We start from the raw sequence: 20,188 nt of genomic DNA, 5'->3' as shown, positions 1-20,188 counted from the left end.
ACTAGGCGATTTAAGGCGATTTCAAGGCAATTCAACTCGGCTGAATCAGGTTACGCATCGAGGCTCTGGGGCTTTCTAAGCAAGTATCACGTGAGCGGTCGAGACCGCTGATGTAATCTCATCAGATCACCCCCTGAGGCACTTCTTCCGGCCCGAATTTGTATACTTCGGCTTTTAGAGATCGATTGATAGAATGAACATCACATGTCAGTTTGAATCTCGCTAAACTTAGGGGAATCATATATCAAACATAAAAAAAAAAAAACACTATCACACTCAAGTCATAAAAATCCATACAAATCATCAGATCGCAAAAAGAAAAATGTCATCAGCCAACGTCAATGAGACAATGATGTCAATATAGTACATTAGATTACGCCGAACCACTTCTTTCGTGGACGGCTATTCTCCTCGGGACTGGGGGAATGTTCAGCCATCATATTCGGTGGCAGACGTTGAGGGACTTCTCCGTCAGAATCTCCATCCTCTTCACTCCCAGGATAACCCTCGTACTGTGGTTGATGTTGTTGGCTAGTGGCGGCGTTAGCCCGGGTATTATTGATCAGGTCATGGTCTTCGTAATCGTCTTGTTCGTCGTCGTCACTGTAATCTTCTTCTGCTTCAGGCTGTGCATCTGCTTCTCCGTTGTTCTTTTTGCGGCGGGGCAGGAACTTTCTCCAGCCCTTGACAATCTGCGCTGGGGGCGGGTCGTACTCCGTTCCGTTGTAATGAAGTGCTGGAACGAGCAGTTTGTAGGGTGTAGTGACACCCGATGGGTCTTGTGAGCTGATCTCCAAGTTCAAAGTGATGGCGAGCCCGCCTTCGAGGTTGATGTAGACGCCTGCGCCGTCATCGCCCTGTTTCGTGGTTTTCTTTGCCCCTTTTTGGCTGAGATTTGTCAGTCGTCGGTGGAAGCTACCGGGTCTTGGAGGGGCACCGGCCCCAGTTCCTGGGAAATAGCTGTCCCCGTTCTCGTGGGGCTGGACCGGTCCGTCAACACTTGCACGTCGATTGAAAGCAGCCTCGTCCCCTCGATTGAAACTCATGGTCCTCGTAGGAGGTGGTCCACGAGTGGAAAGGCGCCTGAGAATACCAGGTTTTTCGGTAGACCCCTTGTCTCCACGACCCAACGACAATGTTCGCTGCAGCTTATTTGGCCGAGGTGGTGGGGTTTCTATCATTTCCGACTCAGGTGTATCAGGCGGAGTGGAACCGGGCTTATATTCCCGGATCGAACACCAGTTTCGCCGAGGTAGTAGTCGTTTGTTGTTTCGGGCCTTGCCATTCACATCTTGGATAAAGATGGGGACGACATCCTCGTCTGTGTTCGAGTCCATGTGGTGAACTGTATTCCGCTTGTTGAGCATATCCGCAATGAGGTCGGTCTCTGGAATATCTGCAATAGCAGATGAGATGACATTCGGCATGTATCGATAATCCTGGTCTTTGGCGATATTCAATTTAGGATTCGAATAGAACTGCCCGACTGCAGCGAGGTGGACATCACCACTGAAGGATTGAGTTAGTTTCGTCGTTTGGAATTTTGGTTTCCGTTAAGTAAATTGCCTGGTCTTACCTGAGTATTGTGATCCGAACTGACTTCTCTGCGGCCAGATCCTGAAGATCTTCAACCAACCATGTGCGCTCGGACTTGAGGTGTTTGCCAGCCCAATGGTCATCAAAGACCTCCACATTTGCACCAGATCGATTAACAAGCCCACCAAGTACTCCGGCCTTGCCAAGTGACTTGCGGCTGTTCATGAAATTGCGGAGCATTGCCTGGGGTCAACGTTAGTTTTAGGTTTGGTCAAAGACAGAAGAAAGCAGGTTACATACCACTCGGGGGTAGGCAACAGGAACACTTGAAAGAACGATCAAGTGCTTTGTCTCCCCTTTCATAATCTCCCTGTGGCAGCGGTCCCACAATAAATCACAGGTCTCTTCGCTGAGAACCTCATTGCTCTGGAAGAACGTGTTAGCATAGTCCACAAGTTGGAGAATAGGAGTCATCATACCCGTCGCTCAGTGCGGCAGTCAAGGCCCAAGAATGAAACTCCTTGGCCAAGAGACATGAACAGGTTTCGGCTTTGCTGCTCAATATATGGGCCAGGATGGGCACCAAGAAGCCAGCTAGGTTCATCTGTCTCGGTTTCATCGGGGACACTGTGGTGCTGGAACAACAGGTAATACTTAAAAGCAATCTTTCCAATTCCAGAGATAACAGCAGTCTGCATGAAATCATCATGGTAAGAACCAAAGCCTTCAAAGATTTCATGATCATTCCACATGTTGACCATGGGAATCTGAGAGTTCGCCAAAGAGAAGAGGCCCTGGGAGAACCATGCAGCATAGCGGTCAAGGTAGAACTGCTCCAATTCAGCCCGGAATTCAGCAGTGAATGACGCTCCATATCTCTCGGCGGTGTTTTTAATCTTAACCCATTCTTGGAAGAATGCTGACTCTGTAATACCCGCGTCATTGAAGATTTGATCGCCTCCACCGATCATCACATGGAACGGACGGGTCTGGTGCTCGTTAAGGATATCTCGCCAAAGCGGGTCGGGCCCGCAGACTCTATCAGAGTCCGCAGAGGGAGTGAAACCGTTACCACTGTGGAACATTATGTTCATGGATTCTCCAGCAGGAGGCACCCAGAATCCCAAGGCGGGTCCCTGGTTGATCCGATAGGCGATTCGCTGTTGCGTTGTGCTAAGTTCAACCTCTAGGTTGAATCGCCAGAATGTCACATCTCTTGCGGCATCAGCGTATAGACGGGCTCCTGGGATGTCTCGATGCAGACTCGCCGTCTCGCCGTCGACAGCATGCATCCGGTTGGAAGGCATAGGTTGTTTGACGCCTTCGCTGGTATAGTCGATCATGCTAGGTGAGATCTCGTAGATACCATCGTCATTCTCGACAAAAGATAGGTCGACTTGTTCCTCGACATGCTCGACTGGTTTCACATAAAGGGGCCGCCCGTCACGGCCAACTTTCATGAGCCCGGCTGTTGGGTCGACATATTCGGGAGCCAGTTGCATTCCATCTTCGTGACTGATCTCCACGGGAGGAGGAGGAAGAAGATCCATCGGCTGAGAGAATAGTCTCAGTGTGGGTGGAGTCTCGTAAGATGAGCGAGAATCTTGAGTCACTATCATGATAGATCCTCGCCATATATCTTTGTCAGTGGGGCCGCTGGCTCCATCGACCTTAACTCGCCTGATACCCGTGTATCGTAGCAAAGGTCCACATCGCAAGAAGAGGTTGGGTTGGAAGTTCTTGTGCTCAGTGACTCCTAGCGGGTGTTAGTATAATGCACTTGGTGATTTTGTGACAAGGAATGCGTAGGTTGGAAACCAGGATTGCGGAGGACCTTACCTGTCGATTTCTGAGCAGGAGACCTGTAGGTTTTAGGAAGAGCCCTGCTCTTTCTACGATCTTTGCTACCACCACCTTCCCACCACGCTTTGCTGCGTTCCATGTCAAAATTCTGGAAATCAAAGTCAGGGGCCGCAAGCCGCGCAGGCTGTGCATTCCTCCACTCAAAGATTGGCGGGGGCGTAGGGGGTGGAACATTGAAAGACACAGATTGTTTCTTGGGCTTGACCTGCGACTCGGCACTATCCTCAGGCCCACGGGGTGCTGTTAAAAGTTCGCCTGTTGTCTCCGCTCTTAAGGCACCAGGAGCTTGCGTAGGTCGAGGACCTGCTTGAGACATCGAGCGACTGTGGTTGATATTGTGAGCAGGTGTTGGTTTTGCGGCAGCTCCGCTCACTGTGACTGATCTTCTAGGCACATTGCCCATCTTAGCTGATGATGGGATAGCGGCTTCCGCGCGTGTATATTGAGGATCCTCGGGGCGGCGGATAGATGGATACTGAGGGTTTGTAGAAACTGTCCTGCTGTGACGCACAGCTGTGTTTTCTGTTTGTTGCTGTTTTGGTAGTGCAGCCGAATGTCCATTTCGCATGGCATCCCCAATTGGAACTTCCTTCCGCTCGTTCCTTTTGGATGCGCCAGTTGGTTGGTTCTCTGGCTGTGTACGCTGTGCTGATGCGTCGCGAGCTACTGCTGCCATCACTTCAGCTTTCTCTTGTTCGGCTTTCTTGCGCGCCATTCGCTCCCGGGCTTTAATTTCCGCTTGTTGTACTCGTGCCCGCTTCTCTTCCTTGCTGATTCCAGTCAAAGTTACTTCCAACTTTTGAAGAGGCGATCGCTCTGATGCCCAATCTCGCCGCGAGTCACTAGCGGAGACCGAACGTGTGGTATTGGACCGAGTTGGGGGCGAAGACACAGCCGGTGCAGGCGGTGGTGACTGGACATGAATCTCCGGCATGGCTGCACTGGGTTCTGGAGAATAGGGCTCTGTGGGAAGACCTCGGGGGGTGGTAGATTCTTCTGATAATTTGGAGGTCAATGGAGGAATCGGCTTGCGGGTTGTATAATTCGGGTTTCCCTCAGGTTGGTTTCTGGCTCTAGCTGAGAAAGATCTGTCCTGCCCTGACGGATGGGCAGCTCTTTCGTTGGTGTGAGCTGTCTCTGGCTCATCATATTCTACCTCGTGTTCATAGCTTTCTGCGGAAGGAGCCTTTTTGTGATTGCGCCTTCCTTGAGCTCTTTGCGCTCCGTTGGCAATGTGGGGGTTCGAGCTGCCATTTGCCATATCGGGCGATCCACGCATTGCCGTAGCAGCCATGATGCTGTGTATTTGCGCCCAAACTCAAGGAAATAATCGAAAAATAGTGCGTAGATAGGGCGCCAAGTAAGTGCAATTGCGAACCCAACTGGAACCAATATCGTTAATGTCGGTCCCAAAGGCAACGCGAGCACATTTAGGGGGAAAATTGCCGTACTTGGGTTTCTTGAAATAGATGGAACAGGTTCAATGCGATTTGATCTGGTGCCTAACGCAGGGTCACTACACCATGGCCCGAGCTGATTCGCAGGCAACAAGCCAAGTTGGGCGGGGGTATAGCGGCGGTGACAGGGAAGTCAGCTTGTATAAAAGGTGAACGGGTCAACGCCAGGATAGGAGTGTCAATGGGGTGGTAGAAGATGAGATAAAGAAGAAAAAGATTTCAGTCAAGTCCAGCAAACCAGAAAAGAAAAAAAAAACAAGGCAAGGTCTATACATCCGATATCCCGGTGGCTGGTTATCCCCAGCCTTCGCGCGGGGCCATTGTCATACGAAGGCTTTATCAAGGGCTTTGATCCCTGGAGAAGCAATACTTATGCACGATTCTACGTTAGAATCAACATAGAATATCTAAAAAGTGAAAGGTAGAAGTATAGAAATAAAGAAATAAAGAAAATGTAGAATTAAGCATAATCCTTAAATTTGGTACGGGGATCGGAATGAGCTATTGTTAGACTCTACATACTTCCAAGGTTGCGCCTGCTAGGAAACGACATATTAGTATGAATTTTTCACGGTGACCTAGAACATGATTATTGCATATAAGTAACATATACTAGATACTTACTTACTATTACTAGTAGTAAGTACGGAGTAGGTCGATGTTCTGCTGTTTGGCTATCCTATTTCACGTGCCGCTTTTAAGTACTCTCGGTGACTGGGTAAATTTCAGTCGGAGGTCATGCTACTGTGTAGCGCTGGACCGTGCTCAGTTCTACCCACAATAAAGCGGCAAGAGGTTGGACGTGAAAATGGAAATCCAATTAGTCTATATTGCTTATGCAAGGACTTGGACTATTTGATTCCTGCAGTTGATAATGGTGAACTAATAAATACTAAGCAGCGGTCGAAGAATCAATTTCAATAATTGTAGTATCCTTTCTGCCAACCGTTGGTATACAACATAGGTACGTATGCCTCCAGGGCTGGCCAAGGCCATATCTACGTAAGCTAGCTAGGTACGGAGTACGGAGTAAGTAATGTACTATAACTAACTAGTACAAAGTACGAAGTAGAAACCGTGGCCTTAGAGCGTTCCAAAACTTCTTTGATAATTAATAAAGAAAAAGATATATGTTGTCCGAATAATACACAGATACACAGTAAGCTAAGTCGAGCTCAATAGACCTGTCAGGAGCCTGAATAGGATCCCGTGTGGGTGGCCTCTGGCGATCCTCCTATTATTTGCCTACAACTTGGTGCGTGCCTTGAATTGTTACAACCTCCTCTTAACAACTATTTTGAAACCTTGGAAATAGCCTTGTTGGAGCTTATTTCCTTTTTTTTGTCCGCCTACACCTCTTGCAATAACCCATCGAGTTGCTATTCAACGGTCCGGAACTGTTGATGGCAACCGCATGCTAGATACCTCGACCCTCACAACCCTCCCTTGATCCCTTTCCTCGACCGAAAATAATTGATCCCTCATCATGCGCATTGTCAGTGGCATCACCGCCACCCTGGGCCTTGCTGGTGCAGTGTCCGCAAACCTGCATCCGCGCTCTCAAGAAACCCGCGACTTCTTCGCCCTCCACCTCGATGATACCATCTCGCCCTCCCACATCGCACAGGTCCTCGGTGCACGCCACGAGGGCCAGATTGGCCAACTGGATGGCCACCACACTTTCTCATTACCGCGGGAGCAGACGGCGCAGTTTGACACCTTGTTGAACGATTTACGAACCAGGCGAAAGCTCCGGCGGCGCTCCGACGGTGGAATCGATTCGCGTGGGACAAGTGATGATCCTCTAGACAAGATCCTGTGGTCGCATAAGATTGCTCCGGCAAGACAACGATTGCAGAAACGACTTCCGCCGGTCTCCGTACCCTACAAAACGCTGGACAAGAGGGAAAATGCGCAGGCCGTTGCTTTCCAGAAGAATGCCATGTCATCTCTAGGGATCACTGACCCGATCTTCAGAGAACAGTGGCACCTTCTCAACACATTGCAACCCGGAAACGATCTCAATGTGACAGGATTGTGGTTGGAGGGGATAACCGGCAAGGGCGTTGCCACTGCAGTTGTCGACGATGGGTTGGACATGGATAGCAATGATCTCAAGCCCAACTACCTGCCAGAGGGTTCTTGGGATTTCAACGAGGGACTCCCGGATCCCCGCCCTCTGCTTCTTGACGATAAGCATGGTACCCGATGCTGCGGCGAGATCGCGGCGGCAAAGAACGATGTTTGTGGAGTCGGCGTTGCATACGATAGCAAGATAGCCGGAATCCGGATCCTGTCCAAGCCTATCGATGATGTCGATGAAGCGGCGGCTATCAACTTCGCCTACCAAAAGAACGACATATATTCATGTTCATGGGGCCCGATCGACGATGGAGCTACAATGGATGCGCCTGGAATCTTGATCAAGCGAGCCATGGCCAATGGTATCCAAAAGGGCAGAGGGGGTAAAGGCTCAGTCTATGTCTTCGCCGCCGGTAACGGTGCAGCCTCCGGGGACAACTGCAACTTCGACGGATATACCAACAGTATCTACAGTATTACAGTGGGTGCCATTGACCGGGAAGGAAATCACCCTTCTTACTCCGAGTCATGCTCGGCCCAACTTGTGGTCGCATACAGTAGCGGCTCGGGCGATTATATTCACACGACCGACGTGGGTGCTAACAAGTGCTTCTCTGGGCATGGTGGCACTTCTGCGGCTGGTCCGCTGGCCGCAGGCAGCGTGGCGCTCGCGCTCAGCGCACGCCCGGAGCTGACCTGGCGTGATCTACAATACTTGATGGTGGAGACCGCCATTCCCGTGAGCGAGGATGACGGTAGTTGGCAGGTCCTGCCCTCTGGCCGCAAGTTCAGCCACGACTGGGGTTTCGGAAAGGTTGATACATATACCATGGTCCAGCTTGCTAAGACTTGGGACCTCGTGAAGCCACAAGCATGGCTTCACTCGCCCTGGCTGCGAGTGCACCAAGACATTCCCCAGGGTAATCAAGGGTTGCTCAGTCGCTATACAGTCACTGCTGAACAATTGAAGGAGGCCAACGTCGCCAAATTGGAACATGTCACTGTGACCATGAATGTCAATCACACCCGCCGCGGTGATATCAGCGTTGAGCTACGCAGCCCTAGTGGAATCGTCAGCTACCTGAGCGTTGCCCGTGAGAAGGACAATATGGCTGTTGGATACGAGGATTGGACTTTCATGTCTGTTGCTCATTGGTACGTGATGTTCTTCCAGTTCTATGATACATGGTTTTGCTAATCTATTGTTAGGGGTGAATCTCCTATTGGCGAGTGGTCTATCATCGTGAAAGACTCGGATGTTAATGATCACTCCGGTACATTCATTGATTGGCGACTGAATCTGTGGGGTGAGGCCATCGACGCAGCTAAGCAAAAGCTTCACCCCCTGCCCGATGAGCATGACGACGACCATTCATACGAGGATGCTCCTGTAGCCACGACTAGCATTACGTCGGCTCCGACAAAGACCGCAACCCCTGCCAATCCGGATGATCATCATGACCGGCCTGTAAACGCAAAGCCGAAGCCAACATCCACAAAGCCCACACCAGTTGAGCCCACACCAATCGAAGATTTGAAGCAGCCCACCAACACTACCGGTAGTGAAGCTGAAACCTCATCCCCTTCTTCCGCCGACTCAGGCTATATATCCTCTTGGCTTCCCACTTTTGGTGCTTCGAAGCGCACACAGATTTGGATTTATGCATCCCTGGCTATGATCATTACCTTCTTCATTGGATTGGGTGTCTACTTCCAGCTGCAGAGAATCAAGCGTCGTCGCACCACTGCTCACGACGATTATGAGTTTGAAATGATTGAGGATGAGGATGAGATGCAACCGATGACTGGAGCATCTGGTCGAACCCAGCGTCGTGGTGGTGAACTGTATAATGCGTTCGCTGGAGAGAGTGACGAGGAAATGTTCAGTGATGATGATGAGCCGTATCGTGATGGGTTGGCCAATGCCCAGGAAAAGGACGGACAAGATGGAACGTCCCATGGTGGCCCCCATCATGAAAACCCCTAATCTAATGTCGAGATTCACTTTGCATCTTGTTCGGTGTTGTTGATTGCTATATTGACTTGGTTGTTGAATTGGACAGTATCGGTCACTAGGAATAGACGGGGCAGGGATACTAGGGTTTGTCTGTATATCTACCGTTCGACATGAATTCAAAAGCGTGCTGTGCATACTACAAAGATTTTTCTATCAAAATTGAAGCAATCCTCAAAGGATTTATTAGAATAGTTGGTCGCTCATGCGGCCTTTGTCCTTGAGAATGATCTATCTAAGCCGGAACGATATCGGAGACGTTATATGTAAGAACACTCACGATGTGTTTTTTTTTAGTTTTTTTTAGTTTTTTTTTTTTAGATATATGTGAAAGTTATAAAAAGCATGAACTATGCAGATGACCTTCCTACATAATGTATGACCTTTCACAATCCAATCTTTGCCAGGGACCGTGTTAATTCTAATAATAAAGCGATGATGACGTTCCGCTTCGGGAACTCCGCCTTAGGGAACGGCGATCATTGAACTCAGCTCCAACCTCCAAACTTCCCCCTCCATTCCATCTCTTTGACCTTTTTAGTCCCTATTCCTCCTTGATCAAACATTTCCTGCAAATATTGATTTCTTGGCATTACTGGGGTTCCAACAACTATCAGCCGGTTGACCACGGCCGACCGACAACCCCACGATGGATCAACATGATGACTTTGATAGTGTGTCTTGGAAGCACGACCCAGACAGTGACGTCTCACGGCCAACAACTGCAAGTACAGATGCTGCAGAACCCAGTGAACCTCACCATGACTCCAATGGCAAGCGGAGAATGAGCTCCGCCCAAGAAGAGCCCCAGGCTGGCCCGCTAGCTGACGCCGTCGACCTGGCGGGCATCGGCGATGGAGTTCTCGAGTGCCAAGTTGACTCCCCGCTCAAAGAAAATGACGGGACAAAAGATGCATATATCTCGTACCTGGTTACCACACATGTATGCTTTCTTCTTTGCATATACCGTCGGGGAGTTGGGGTGCAACTGCTGCCTTGACCTCTCGATATCTGTATCTTCTCAAAAGGACCATAACTGACATATGTAGACCGACTTCAAATCATTCCAAAAACCCGAATTTACTGTTCGGAGGCGTTTCACCGACTTCTACTTCCTATACAAGACGCTCTATCGCGAATACCCGGCATGCGCGGTGCCGCCGCTCCCGGACAAGCACAAGATGGAGTACGTGCGGGGAGACCGGTTCGGCCCGGAGTTCACAACGCGACGAGCTTGGTCGCTGCATCGATTCTTGAAACGTTTGACGCTTCACCCTGTGCTTCGGCGGGCGCCTCTTCTCACTATCTTCTTGGAATCCCCGGACTGGAATGCGCATATGCGCCTACACTCAACACGGGTATCAACAAATACCGGGTCGGATGGTGCAGCTACTGGTATCTTCGATAACTTTACTGATTCCTTTGTCAACGCCTTCTCTAAAGTGCACAAGCCGGACCGGCGCTTTATCGAGGTGCGAGAGAAGGCTGATAAGCTCGACGAAGACCTGTCACATGTGGAGAAGACCGTGGCACGGGTTGCGCGGCGTGAATCCGATCTGGAGACAGACTATTCAGAGCTAGCGACACAGTTCCGCAAACTCGTCCCGTTAGAGCCTGCTATTGAGATGCCACTGCAGGTCTTCGCAGCTTCAGTGGAAGAGACCGCGCGCGGGATGCGCGGCTTGAAGGACCACACCGACCAGAACTATTTGGGATCGCTGCGCGATGCTGAGTCGTACATTATGTCCCTCAAGTCCCTGCTGAAGACACGCGAACAGAAACAGCTCGATTTTGAAGCCTTGGTCGATTATCGCAATAAAGCCGTGACTGAACGTGACTCTCTGGCTGCCAACCCAGCTGCTTACTACGCCTCAAACCCGCTCACCTCCTCCCCAGCATCTTTCATCCGCTCTAAAATGGAGGACATGCGCGGCGTCGACCACGAACAGTCCCGCCGCGAGCGTATACGAAAGCTTGAGCTCCGCATTGACGAATTGACCCGCGAGGTCGAGTCTGCCAAGACTACATCCGAGATGTTCGACGAGGAGGTCATCCGCGAAGTCGCAGATTTCGAACGTATCAAGGCGGTCGAGTTCAGAGATGGACTTGGTTCCTTTGCCGATGCACACATCGAGTTCTACCAAGGCGTGCTCTCTACATGGGAACGGTTTGTAGCAGAGATGGAGGGTGAAGCTGAGCCCGGGCATGACTCTGATGCGGCTGCTATCGGAGCCATTTAGCTATTTCAGTCTGAGCAGGCTTGAATTATTACCCGGGCCGAGTCTGTTATGGCAGTTCATGTCTGTTGCTTTCGCTAGCTTATTCCGCGTTTCATACCCGCAATACCATCATAACTCTTCATTTATTCAGATATGCAGTCACTCAGGGAATCAAATTCATAGCAAATGAAGTAGAAATTTCGATGACCTAAACTTGCATGTGTTAAAAAGGTTGAGAGCTATTAAAAAGAAGAGATAGATTCACATCAGCAGCGTGAACATAACCCCGGAGCTGTATGCATAGTTAATATTGTTTGTACTGTTTGCACTGCATGTCCATCTTCGATCATCCGATTCAACTTCCTATGGATCACCAAACACAATGCGTCCAATCTCCAGAGCTGTCCTTCGGCCGTATGTGTGCCCAACCTGCCGGCATGGAATTACCGCCGGTCGGCGCCGATTTGGGTCTAAATCAGATTCCCCTGAGCTCTTCGATGTGGTTTGTGTTGGAGGCGGGCCCGCGGGCCTAGGGCTATTGGCCGCACTTCGTATGTATAACACAACACAGATAACCAGGGCATATACTGATACAATGTTACTACAGGAGCATCACCTATCACCTCAAAGCTCAAAGTTGCCCTCATTGAGAGCCAAGATCTCCACAAAGCCAAAGCCTGGGACCTCGAACCGAACCAGTTCTCCAACAGAGTCAGCAGCTTGACCCCGTCGACCGTGTCATTCCTGCGTAGCATTGGCGCGTACGATCAGCTCGATGTCAATCGCGTGCAAGAATACCAAGACATGCAGGTCTGGGACGGCCAAACCGGATCCCGAATATCATTCGATTGGTCAATGGAGACATCCCCATTCGAAGAAATGCGCACTGTAGCAACAATGACCGAGAACGCGAATCTGGTACGTGCCCTACTGCGCCGAATCGCCGACTCAGGAGACGAGAACCTCTCCCTCTTCTCAAACTCCACAGTCGCTTCCATCGAAAACGGCTCAGACCTCAAACCCGAAGGTCCCGACCTCTCAGCCTGGCCAGTCGTCACCGTCAAGCCCACAGGCCCAGCTGCAGAAACAGAGACACCAAAGCGCATCGCCGCCCGTCTCCTCGTCGGCGCAGACGGAATCAACAGCCCCGTCCGCTCCTTCGCAGATATCCCCACCCAAGGCTGGGACTACGGCCGTCACGGCATCGTCGCATCCCTCGCTCTCGCAGACCCAGCAACCCAACCCTTCCCGGCCTCAAAGCGTACAGCCTACCAACGCTTCCTCCCCGCTCTCGGCGGGCCAATCGCCCTCCTCCCCCTGCCAAATAACCACGCCACCCTCGTCTGGTCAACAACACCCGAGAACGCAGCTTACCTAAAGTCCCTCCCAACCCCGGCCTTCCTCGCCATGGTCAACGCAGCCTTCCGTCTTGACATGACAGATCTAACCTACATGATGGGCATGCAATCATCTTCCTCTTCCTCTTCTGATTCAACCCACTCCCACCAAGACGAACTCACCTGGCGCGTCCAGCACACCCAGCTCCCATCCCAAATCCCTCCCCCAGCAACAGCCGTGCAGACAGGAACAGTCGCTTCCTTCCCCCTGCGCTTCAGACACGCAGCGCAGTACGTCTCGCCGCGTATTGCGCTCGTCGGCGACGCAGCGCATGTCATCCACCCGCTCGCTGGACAGGGTCTTAACCTAGGCTTGGCGGATGTTGCTTCGCTATCGAAGACTATCCAGTATGCTGTCTCGCATGGTATGGATTTAGGTGACCTGCTTACTCTCGAGCGATACTCGTCTGAACGGTACTTGCCCAATGCGAAGATCGGAGGTGCTTGCGATCTGCTGCATAAAATGTATAATGTTCCTGGTGAAGGGCCTATTACTTGGGCACGCAGTATTGGACTAGGTGTTGTTGATCGGTTGCCTTTTGTTAAGTCGTTCTTGATGAAGAATGCTGAGGGGTATTAGAGTGGTGTTGAGGGCGTGTGTGTATATGTATGGTCTTTTGTCTTCTGTGTATTGTACTTCTAGTCGTTTTTTATAGGCAAGCCTTTTCTATACTACGTTGTGATGTGCTTTCTTCATTCAAACATGACTTGAATCGTCTTGAAAGAGTCATTTATATGCTATGTGGACATACAATACAACCTGTGTCAAACCAACGCGAAGGGAAATGCAATGAATTGGGTATTTTGGTAATTCCTCTAAAGACATCAACCCTCGTTTTTGAAAAAAATATCTTTAGTTCTTTTTCTCTCAACAATAACCCCCCCCAAGTCCTTTTGATAGGCCGTCGAGCTCCAAGCCCGACAATGCAAGAGATCTACATAATTTTAGGGTAACATAGCAACCCCTCTGAAAAACACGCTCTAAAAGGAAAACAAAATGAAAAATGCACACCTACAACTGCTTAATCACTTAAACGCTGGTGCCCTGCAACTGCTGTGCCAGAGAGGAGACAACACCTTGCTGCTTCTTGGCAAGACGGGTTTGAAGCTCGGGAACCAGGGAGGAAAGCTCAACCTCGACACCCTCCTTCTCGGGGTGTCCCTCGGGCAGACCCATCTCCTTGATACGGCACTTGCCGGCAGCGAGCTCTTCCTCGCCCAGGATAATACCGAAGGGAATGGAGCCTTGTTCAGCGGCCTTGAACTGCTGGGGCAGCTTGGGCTTCAACTTGTAGGAGAACTCAGCCTGAAGACATGCATGTTAGTGATTATTCAAATAGATTATTATCAATGCAAGTGGAAGGTTTACCTTGATACCAGCGCTCCACAGCTTCTGGCAGATGTCCATACGCTCCTTCAACATTCCGCCGAAGCCCTTACCACCGAAGGCCATGACGTAGGCATCGACCTCACTGCTGCGAAGGGCATCGGCCTTCTGCTCGCGCTCAATGCGTGCCTTGGTGATGGAGAAGATACGGTCGACACCGAATGAGATTCCGACACAGGGGATCTGCGCTCTGGGCTGGAACATGCTGACCAGGTTATCGTAGCGACCACCGGCAGCGACACTGCCAACACCGAGAGTGGGGTCGTTGGATCGGTCCTCATCCTCGGAGGGCTGCTTGGACTTGCCCTTCTTGGCCTTCGCGGCCTTCTGTGCCTCTGGGGCATCGGCCTGGACACCAGCCGAACCCTCGGTGACAACCTCGTAGATGACACCGGTGTAGTAATCCAGACCACGGGCAAGGGACATATCGAATGAGATCTTATCCAACACGCCGAATGCGTCGAGATAATCCATCATCAAAGCCATTTCCTCGAGACCAGCCTTGGCGGAGGCATTGGCGTTGAGGGCCTCATCCTTCAAGAGAGAGTCGAGCAGCTCGCGCGAGCCCTTGTTCATAACGTATTTCTCAATACGATCCGCAACCTCAGGGTCAAGACCCTTATCGTCGACCATTTCCTTGCGCACATCCGCCCACGGCATCTTGTCCAACTTATCGACCGCACTGGAGATAGGTCGGAGCTTGTCCTCGGGCACACCACAGACGGCAAAGACACCGTCCAGGATCTTGCGGTGGTTAAGCTTGATAGTGTAACGGCCGCTCCAGCCGAGCTCCTCGAAGACCTCGCTGACGATACGCAGGATCTCGGCATCGGGAACCATAGCGTCGAAGGTACCGGCGATATCGAAGTCACACTGGTAGAACTCACGCATGCGGCCCTTGTTGATGGCGGGCTGGTCGCGGCGGTAGACCTTGGCAATGTGGTAGCGCTTGATGCTGGTGATGTGGCTGTTCATGGCGAGCCAGCGCGCAAAGGGCACTGTCAAGTCGTAGCGCAGGGAGCAGATCTCGCCACCTTGGTCCTTCAGGTCGTAGATGAGCTTGGAGTCCTCGCCATATTTGCCAGCCAGGATCTCGCGCAGCTCGAAGACGGGGGTGTCTAGTGCGGTACCGCCGTGGCGCTTGAAGACGTTGGAGATGGTGGTGAAAATGCGGTCTCGGAGGAGGGCATCGGCGCCGGACCAATCCTTGGTGCCCTTGGGGGTCTTGAGGTTGAATGTTGTACCCTTGTCTTTCCCCATTGTGATTGTGATTATTTGAGCGGAGCGATGGGAGGAGGAAAACTGGCGAGTGCGGCGGGGATAAATTATTTGGTGGGGGATGGTGGGGGCAGGGATATTATTTTTATTCGAGGTGACTCGACGGTTCTGCAGGGAAGGGCAATGAGTCAGGCAAGAAATGGGAGTCCGACCAAATGGATTGGCGATTGCTCGTTGTGCGGAGCGCAAAGGAATAGGAATAGACGGCATAAAAAAGAACGAAGAACGGGCGCTGCAAAACAAAATTATTTGGGTTCATCCCGGACATCTCCTCTGGTCTCCTGAGGCATCGGCTGGTTCGGGGATTCTTTCTGTTTGAGGGTTATTCTTCCGGTGAGTTTATCCGGAATCAAGCCCTTCCAATGTTCCATAAACTCATCTCTGTCTTTCTTTCTTTCTTACAAGAAAGGGGTATGATGATGATGTGTCAAAGAATCCCCTAGGAGTATGCAAATTCCCCCTTCTGTGACCTGTCATATCTCTTTACTACCTTTGTATCTATGCCTACTATGTACAGAGTACAAAGTAGCCTACTCACAAACCAGACTCTGTAAAAACAAAGACATTGAATGCAAATTCTACGGAGTATACCTGTTAAGAGATATTAAGCCTTAAGGCGTTGTAGGCGAGTTCTAGACTTCCCCGGATCTGCTTGCAATTTGGGCTTGGAAATAAAACCCGAGGTCTTTGATGCGGGAGGTGCTTTTTCCTCTTTGGGACGGGGGGCCTAGGCACATTCCAGTACATATGTAGTCATCTAGTCATTCTCGTACAGCCCTTGAAGTATATGCGGTACGGAGTACATAGTACATTGTACATACGTATGTTGTAGAATGATAGAATGATAGAATTGTAGAAATAGTTATGACATCGCCAAAATAAATCGCTCAATTCGGGGAGAAACCGATCTACTCCACAGTTGATAGCGTCATTTGATCAGAACTGATTAAACCGATTAAACCGATTAGACTGATTAGACTAATTACAGTACGGTGTGGATTGCTTTCCTATCTCAGTGTCGGCAAACCCAACTGCGTCTTTTTTAACCGCCATACCCCTTGAAAGAGGTGAACTTTGTATCGCCACCCCCACCATGCACCCCGTATAGCTTTGGTAACGGAGTCTCGCATCACCTGTTTAATTTGCCTTTTTTTTAATGATGTGGTCAGATCATTTCGATCAGACGTTGAAGCGCAGGCAGACTCAGAATTAGCCAGAGTGCCCCATCGCGGGAACGTGCGTTGTGGTACCGAAAGAATGACTTGGTATTGCTGCCGCCTATTGGATCCCCGCAAGGGGCAGGTTTAAATCGGTTTAAATCGGGTTAGATAGGTTTAAATAGGTTTAAATGATTTAAATTGTATTATACTATTGGATGGAAGAATAGGCTGACGTTAGCCCTGGGCACGGAAGCCTCCCATGGGAAGCCAAATGGCTTCTAGATGGCTCCCCCTCACACATTTCAAAAGAGTTCAGAGGGCATGTAAGGAACAGTCACATTTCAACTTTGGAAATGGGGGGTCCACCGCCACCTTTCTATTCTCCACGACAACGATGATCATTGGACGCTGTGGCTACGCCATGCGAGGGGCGGACACGGGCGGACATATGGCCCGTGAGCGAGGGCGGCTTAGAGCCAATCACCAAGACGGAGTTCTTGGTTGAATGAGAGAGGACTCCTCTCTCTTCCATGGACGTGGGGGGAGGAGAGCCACTCCGCTGGGGAAAAGCGCTGTAGCCAATGGGTATATGATGGGGCTCCGGTATAGCCGGTGTTTCTATTTTCTATGTTACTAAAAGGAAAAATGTTCAAGTGAGTTATAAGTGTTGTAAAGAGTAGAAATTCGGCGATTGGACCAGTACCTGCCTTAGGTCTCCACGTGGAGTAGAGGAGGCTAAGATGAATGGGGTCAAGATTATGGCTTGGAAGGTAAGGTTGTAAGAGTCAAAGTAGTTTGGAGTTGCTTTTTCTGGATGATTCGGTTGCATTTGTATTACTTTTTCTATACTCTGTGTATGTTATAACATATATAACACATATAATATATGTATGTATGTTATTACTTTGTATATTAAAATAATTGGGTCCATTCCAGACAATCCAGACACTCCAGATCCCCTCAGTCAAATAATTACCTCTTCTATCTCTTAACTTCTGTAATCTCTCTTTCTTAATCTCTTTAATCTATTTACCCTTCTTAACTCTTCCCTCAATCCTCACCTCCCTCCCCCTCCAATACTCCGTACTAAACCTATTAAAACACAATATTACCCCATAACTCGGACTTCATTCTCTCCCGCCCCCCCTCTCATTTCCACCGGACCCCAGAAACCTTATGTGATCAAAACGACACTCACCTTATTTCCCCGGACGCGCTTCATTTCCTTCTTTCTCCCCTTCTACATATGCCGATCACTTGCTGTGATCTCTAACCTCCGAACACTGAGCCTCATCAATGCAGAGTGCGACCGGCCATTAAGCCAACATGAAGTCCCTCTTCTCCAAGGGCTCAAAGAATGGGGTGAGTGACAAGACATCCCTCCTTACCATGCTCTCTCAGCCTGGTAGCACAGCAGATGCGTCGGGCACCTCTCGTGAGACCATTCGGATTGGGACCGCCACTGACTTGCACTTCTTTGCGCAGGCTGCCAACCCCCCGGCTACGGCGCCACCCGTGAAAAAAGAACTCCAGGTACCGCAGATTTCGCCACTAGAAAAGAGGTTACAGGACATGGGATCCATCCGTGGTGATGGGAGTGACAAGTTCTACGGAATGGAAAATGTGAGTTCTCGGACTGACTCGGAGTCTGTTGGGATCGCAAAGTCACTAACCGCGATCTCCCACGCTTGTCTAGTATGGAAACACCTGTTACTGCAACTCCATCCTGCAATGTCTCTACTACTCGGTCCCCTTCCGGGAAGCCGTCATCAACTACCCCCAACGCACACCTATGGACAACCTCGAGGCTGCGCTCGCAAAGAACCTACGTTATCAGAACCCGAATGCACACCTCGAAGCCGAGGCACTAGCTGCCAAACAAAAGGCTTCCTCCCCACCATCCGCGCGCCAGGCCGGTGTGCCCCCAAATCCCAACCAGAAACCGGAGGATAAGGACTCGCCCGAATACAAGAAGAAGGTAGCACTGCAGACCCTTCCGATTCTGGAAACCAAGAACAATGCGACCAGTTATGGGATGTCCGAGTCCCTTTTCACTTCGCTCAAGGATATCTTCGAATCGGTGGTGGCCAGCCAAGCGCGCATTGGTATCGTTCGCCCACAACAGTTCCTGGACGTCCTACGACGAGAACATGAAATGTTTCGGACCGCCATGCACCAGGATGCGCACGAGTTTTTGAATTTGCTCCTCAATGAGGTGGTGGCCAATGTCGAAACGGAGGCTACGAAGCAATCATTCACAGAGAAGGCGTTGCCACCAACGGAAAGTGCGGATTCCCTGGGAATGATGCCGTCGAGCACGGGTTCGAAGTCACCAAACACTACGAGGTGGGTTCACGAGCTGTTCGAGGGGACTCTGACGTCCGAGACCAAGTGTCTCACTTGTGAAAAGGTCTCGCAGCGAGATGAGGTGTTTTTGGATCTATCGGTAGATCTCGAGCAGCATTCGTCCGTGACCTCTTGTCTCCGAAAGTTTTCAGCGGAGGAGATGCTTTGTGAGCGCAACAAGTTCCACTGCGACAACTGCGGTGGACTGCAAGAAGCGGAGAAGCGGATGAAGATCAAGCGTTTGCCCCGTGTGCTGGCTTTGCATTTGAAGCGTTTCAAATATACAGAGGACTTGCAGCGACTGCAGAAGCTGTTCCATCGTGTCGTCTACCCCTACCATCTTCGCCTGTTTAACACCACAGACGATGCCGAAGATCCAGACCGGCTTTATGAATTGTATGCAGTGGTTGTTCACATTGGCGGAGGACCGTATCACGGCCACTACGTTGCTATCATCAAGACCGAAGACCGTGGTTGGCTGCTGTTTGACGACGAGCTCGTGGAACCGGTTGACAAAAGTTACGTGCGCAACTTCTTTGGAGATCGACCTGGATTAGCGTGTGCCTATGTTCTATTCTACCAAGAGACAACTCCCGAGGCTGTCATGCGAGAGCAGGCGCAAGAGAACCAAGCTTCCACGGCCGCAGCAGCTGAAACAAGCGAAGCCGGAAAGTCGAATGGATCTCCCTTCTCACCACCGCTAGCCCATGCCCAAAGTGCATCACAGGTACCTCCTGAGAATACGATCCCCTTCACTCCCCTCAGCCGAATCCCAACGGCACCCCCACTCTCTACCTACCCAGAAGAACCCGTGTCGCCCAATCCAACCTCACCGCAGTCTGTTCAACCGCCTCTCCCTCCGATCCCTGACGAACCAACTCCCCCATTGAGCCCAAAGAAGAGTGATCACCAACTACGGAAGGAACGTCGGGCTATGGAGAAAGAGAAGGATAAGAACGAAAGGAATCGCATAAAAGAGCAAGAGTTGCACAACCGGGAAATGCAGCGACGAGAGGCTGAGGAGCTGAAAAGAGCCATCGAGGCCAGCAAGGCCGACACGGCTGATTTTGCCGCTGAAAATGGATCACCAAGGAAGTCGAGCAGTTTCGGCTTTTTGAAACGAGGCAGTCGCAGTATCAGTCACCGACTTAGCAAAGACAAAGAATCCCGGGTCTCAACATCGGATCTCTCGGCAGCACCGCTTCTTCCAGAAGCTATGTCAGAATCATCTTTCAAAGAGGCAGAACCGGCCCAGCCAGTCACCAAACCAGTTCAGTCACCGGTTTCTCCGAGAAACTTCCCACCTATCTCCAACCCTAAGCAACCCATCCGAACCCCCGAGCCCTTGGCCAAAGACTTGGCCAAAGACCAACACACTAATCATACGAAGCCCGGCCATACACCTCGATGGAGATCTTTCAGTTTCAAGAAAGTGGCATAAACTACAAT

At 50.6% G+C, this 20,188-nt stretch overlaps 6 protein-coding genes across 6 annotated transcripts; 4 read left to right on the top strand and 2 right to left on the bottom strand.

Annotated features, from left to right (window-relative positions):
• Window positions 1–368: 368 nt before the first annotated feature.
• Window positions 369–4,693, bottom strand: N7487_010985 (uncharacterized protein; the record flags this gene model as incomplete). The annotated part of the gene is made up of 5 exons (XM_056878715.1): window positions 369–1,509; window positions 1,577–1,779; window positions 1,837–1,962; window positions 2,016–3,292; window positions 3,376–4,693. The coding sequence occupies 5 exons, from the start codon at window positions 4,691–4,693 to the stop codon at window positions 369–371; spliced, it is 4,065 nt and encodes a 1,354-aa protein (XP_056724034.1).
• A 1,649-nt stretch (window positions 4,694–6,342) lies between these two features.
• On the top strand, window positions 6,343–8,925 carry kexB (kexin kexB; the record flags this gene model as incomplete). The annotated part of the gene is made up of 2 exons (XM_056878714.1): window positions 6,343–8,093; window positions 8,148–8,925. 2 exons carry the CDS (start codon window positions 6,343–6,345, stop codon window positions 8,923–8,925), a joined length of 2,529 nt encoding a protein of 842 aa, XP_056724033.1.
• Window positions 8,926–9,601: 676 nt separating this feature from the next.
• On the top strand, window positions 9,602–11,192 carry N7487_010983 (sorting nexin-4; the record flags this gene model as incomplete). The annotated part of the gene is made up of 2 exons (XM_056878713.1): window positions 9,602–9,895; window positions 10,002–11,192. The coding sequence occupies 2 exons, from the start codon at window positions 9,602–9,604 to the stop codon at window positions 11,190–11,192; spliced, it is 1,485 nt and encodes a 494-aa protein (XP_056724032.1).
• A 361-nt stretch (window positions 11,193–11,553) lies between these two features.
• N7487_010982 (putative ubiquinone biosynthesis monooxgenase (Coq6)) lies at window positions 11,554–13,148 on the top strand (the record flags this gene model as incomplete). Its single annotated transcript, XM_056878712.1, has 2 exons — window positions 11,554–11,722; window positions 11,779–13,148. The coding sequence occupies 2 exons, from the start codon at window positions 11,554–11,556 to the stop codon at window positions 13,146–13,148; spliced, it is 1,539 nt and encodes a 512-aa protein (XP_056724031.1).
• A 272-nt stretch (window positions 13,149–13,420) lies between these two features.
• N7487_010981 (histidine--tRNA ligase) lies at window positions 13,421–15,443 on the bottom strand (the record flags this gene model as incomplete). The annotated part of the gene is made up of 2 exons (XM_056878711.1): window positions 13,421–13,874; window positions 13,938–15,443. 2 exons carry the CDS (start codon window positions 15,441–15,443, stop codon window positions 13,599–13,601), a joined length of 1,782 nt encoding a protein of 593 aa, XP_056724030.1. The 3' UTR covers window positions 13,421–13,598.
• Window positions 15,444–17,719: 2,276 nt separating this feature from the next.
• creB (uncharacterized protein) lies at window positions 17,720–20,180 on the top strand (the record flags this gene model as incomplete). The annotated part of the gene is made up of 2 exons (XM_056878710.1): window positions 17,720–18,016; window positions 18,090–20,180. The coding sequence occupies 2 exons, from the start codon at window positions 17,720–17,722 to the stop codon at window positions 20,178–20,180; spliced, it is 2,388 nt and encodes a 795-aa protein (XP_056724029.1).
• Window positions 20,181–20,188: the final 8 nt, after the last annotated feature.

This window comes from Penicillium crustosum (genome assembly GCF_028827405.1).
Source record: "Penicillium crustosum strain IBT 35664 chromosome Unknown utg000005l_segment0_segment0, whole genome shotgun sequence".
NCBI classification, from domain to species: Eukaryota; Fungi; Ascomycota; class Eurotiomycetes; order Eurotiales; family Aspergillaceae; genus Penicillium; species Penicillium crustosum.
This window is presented reverse-complemented; position numbering and strand designations above follow the sequence as displayed.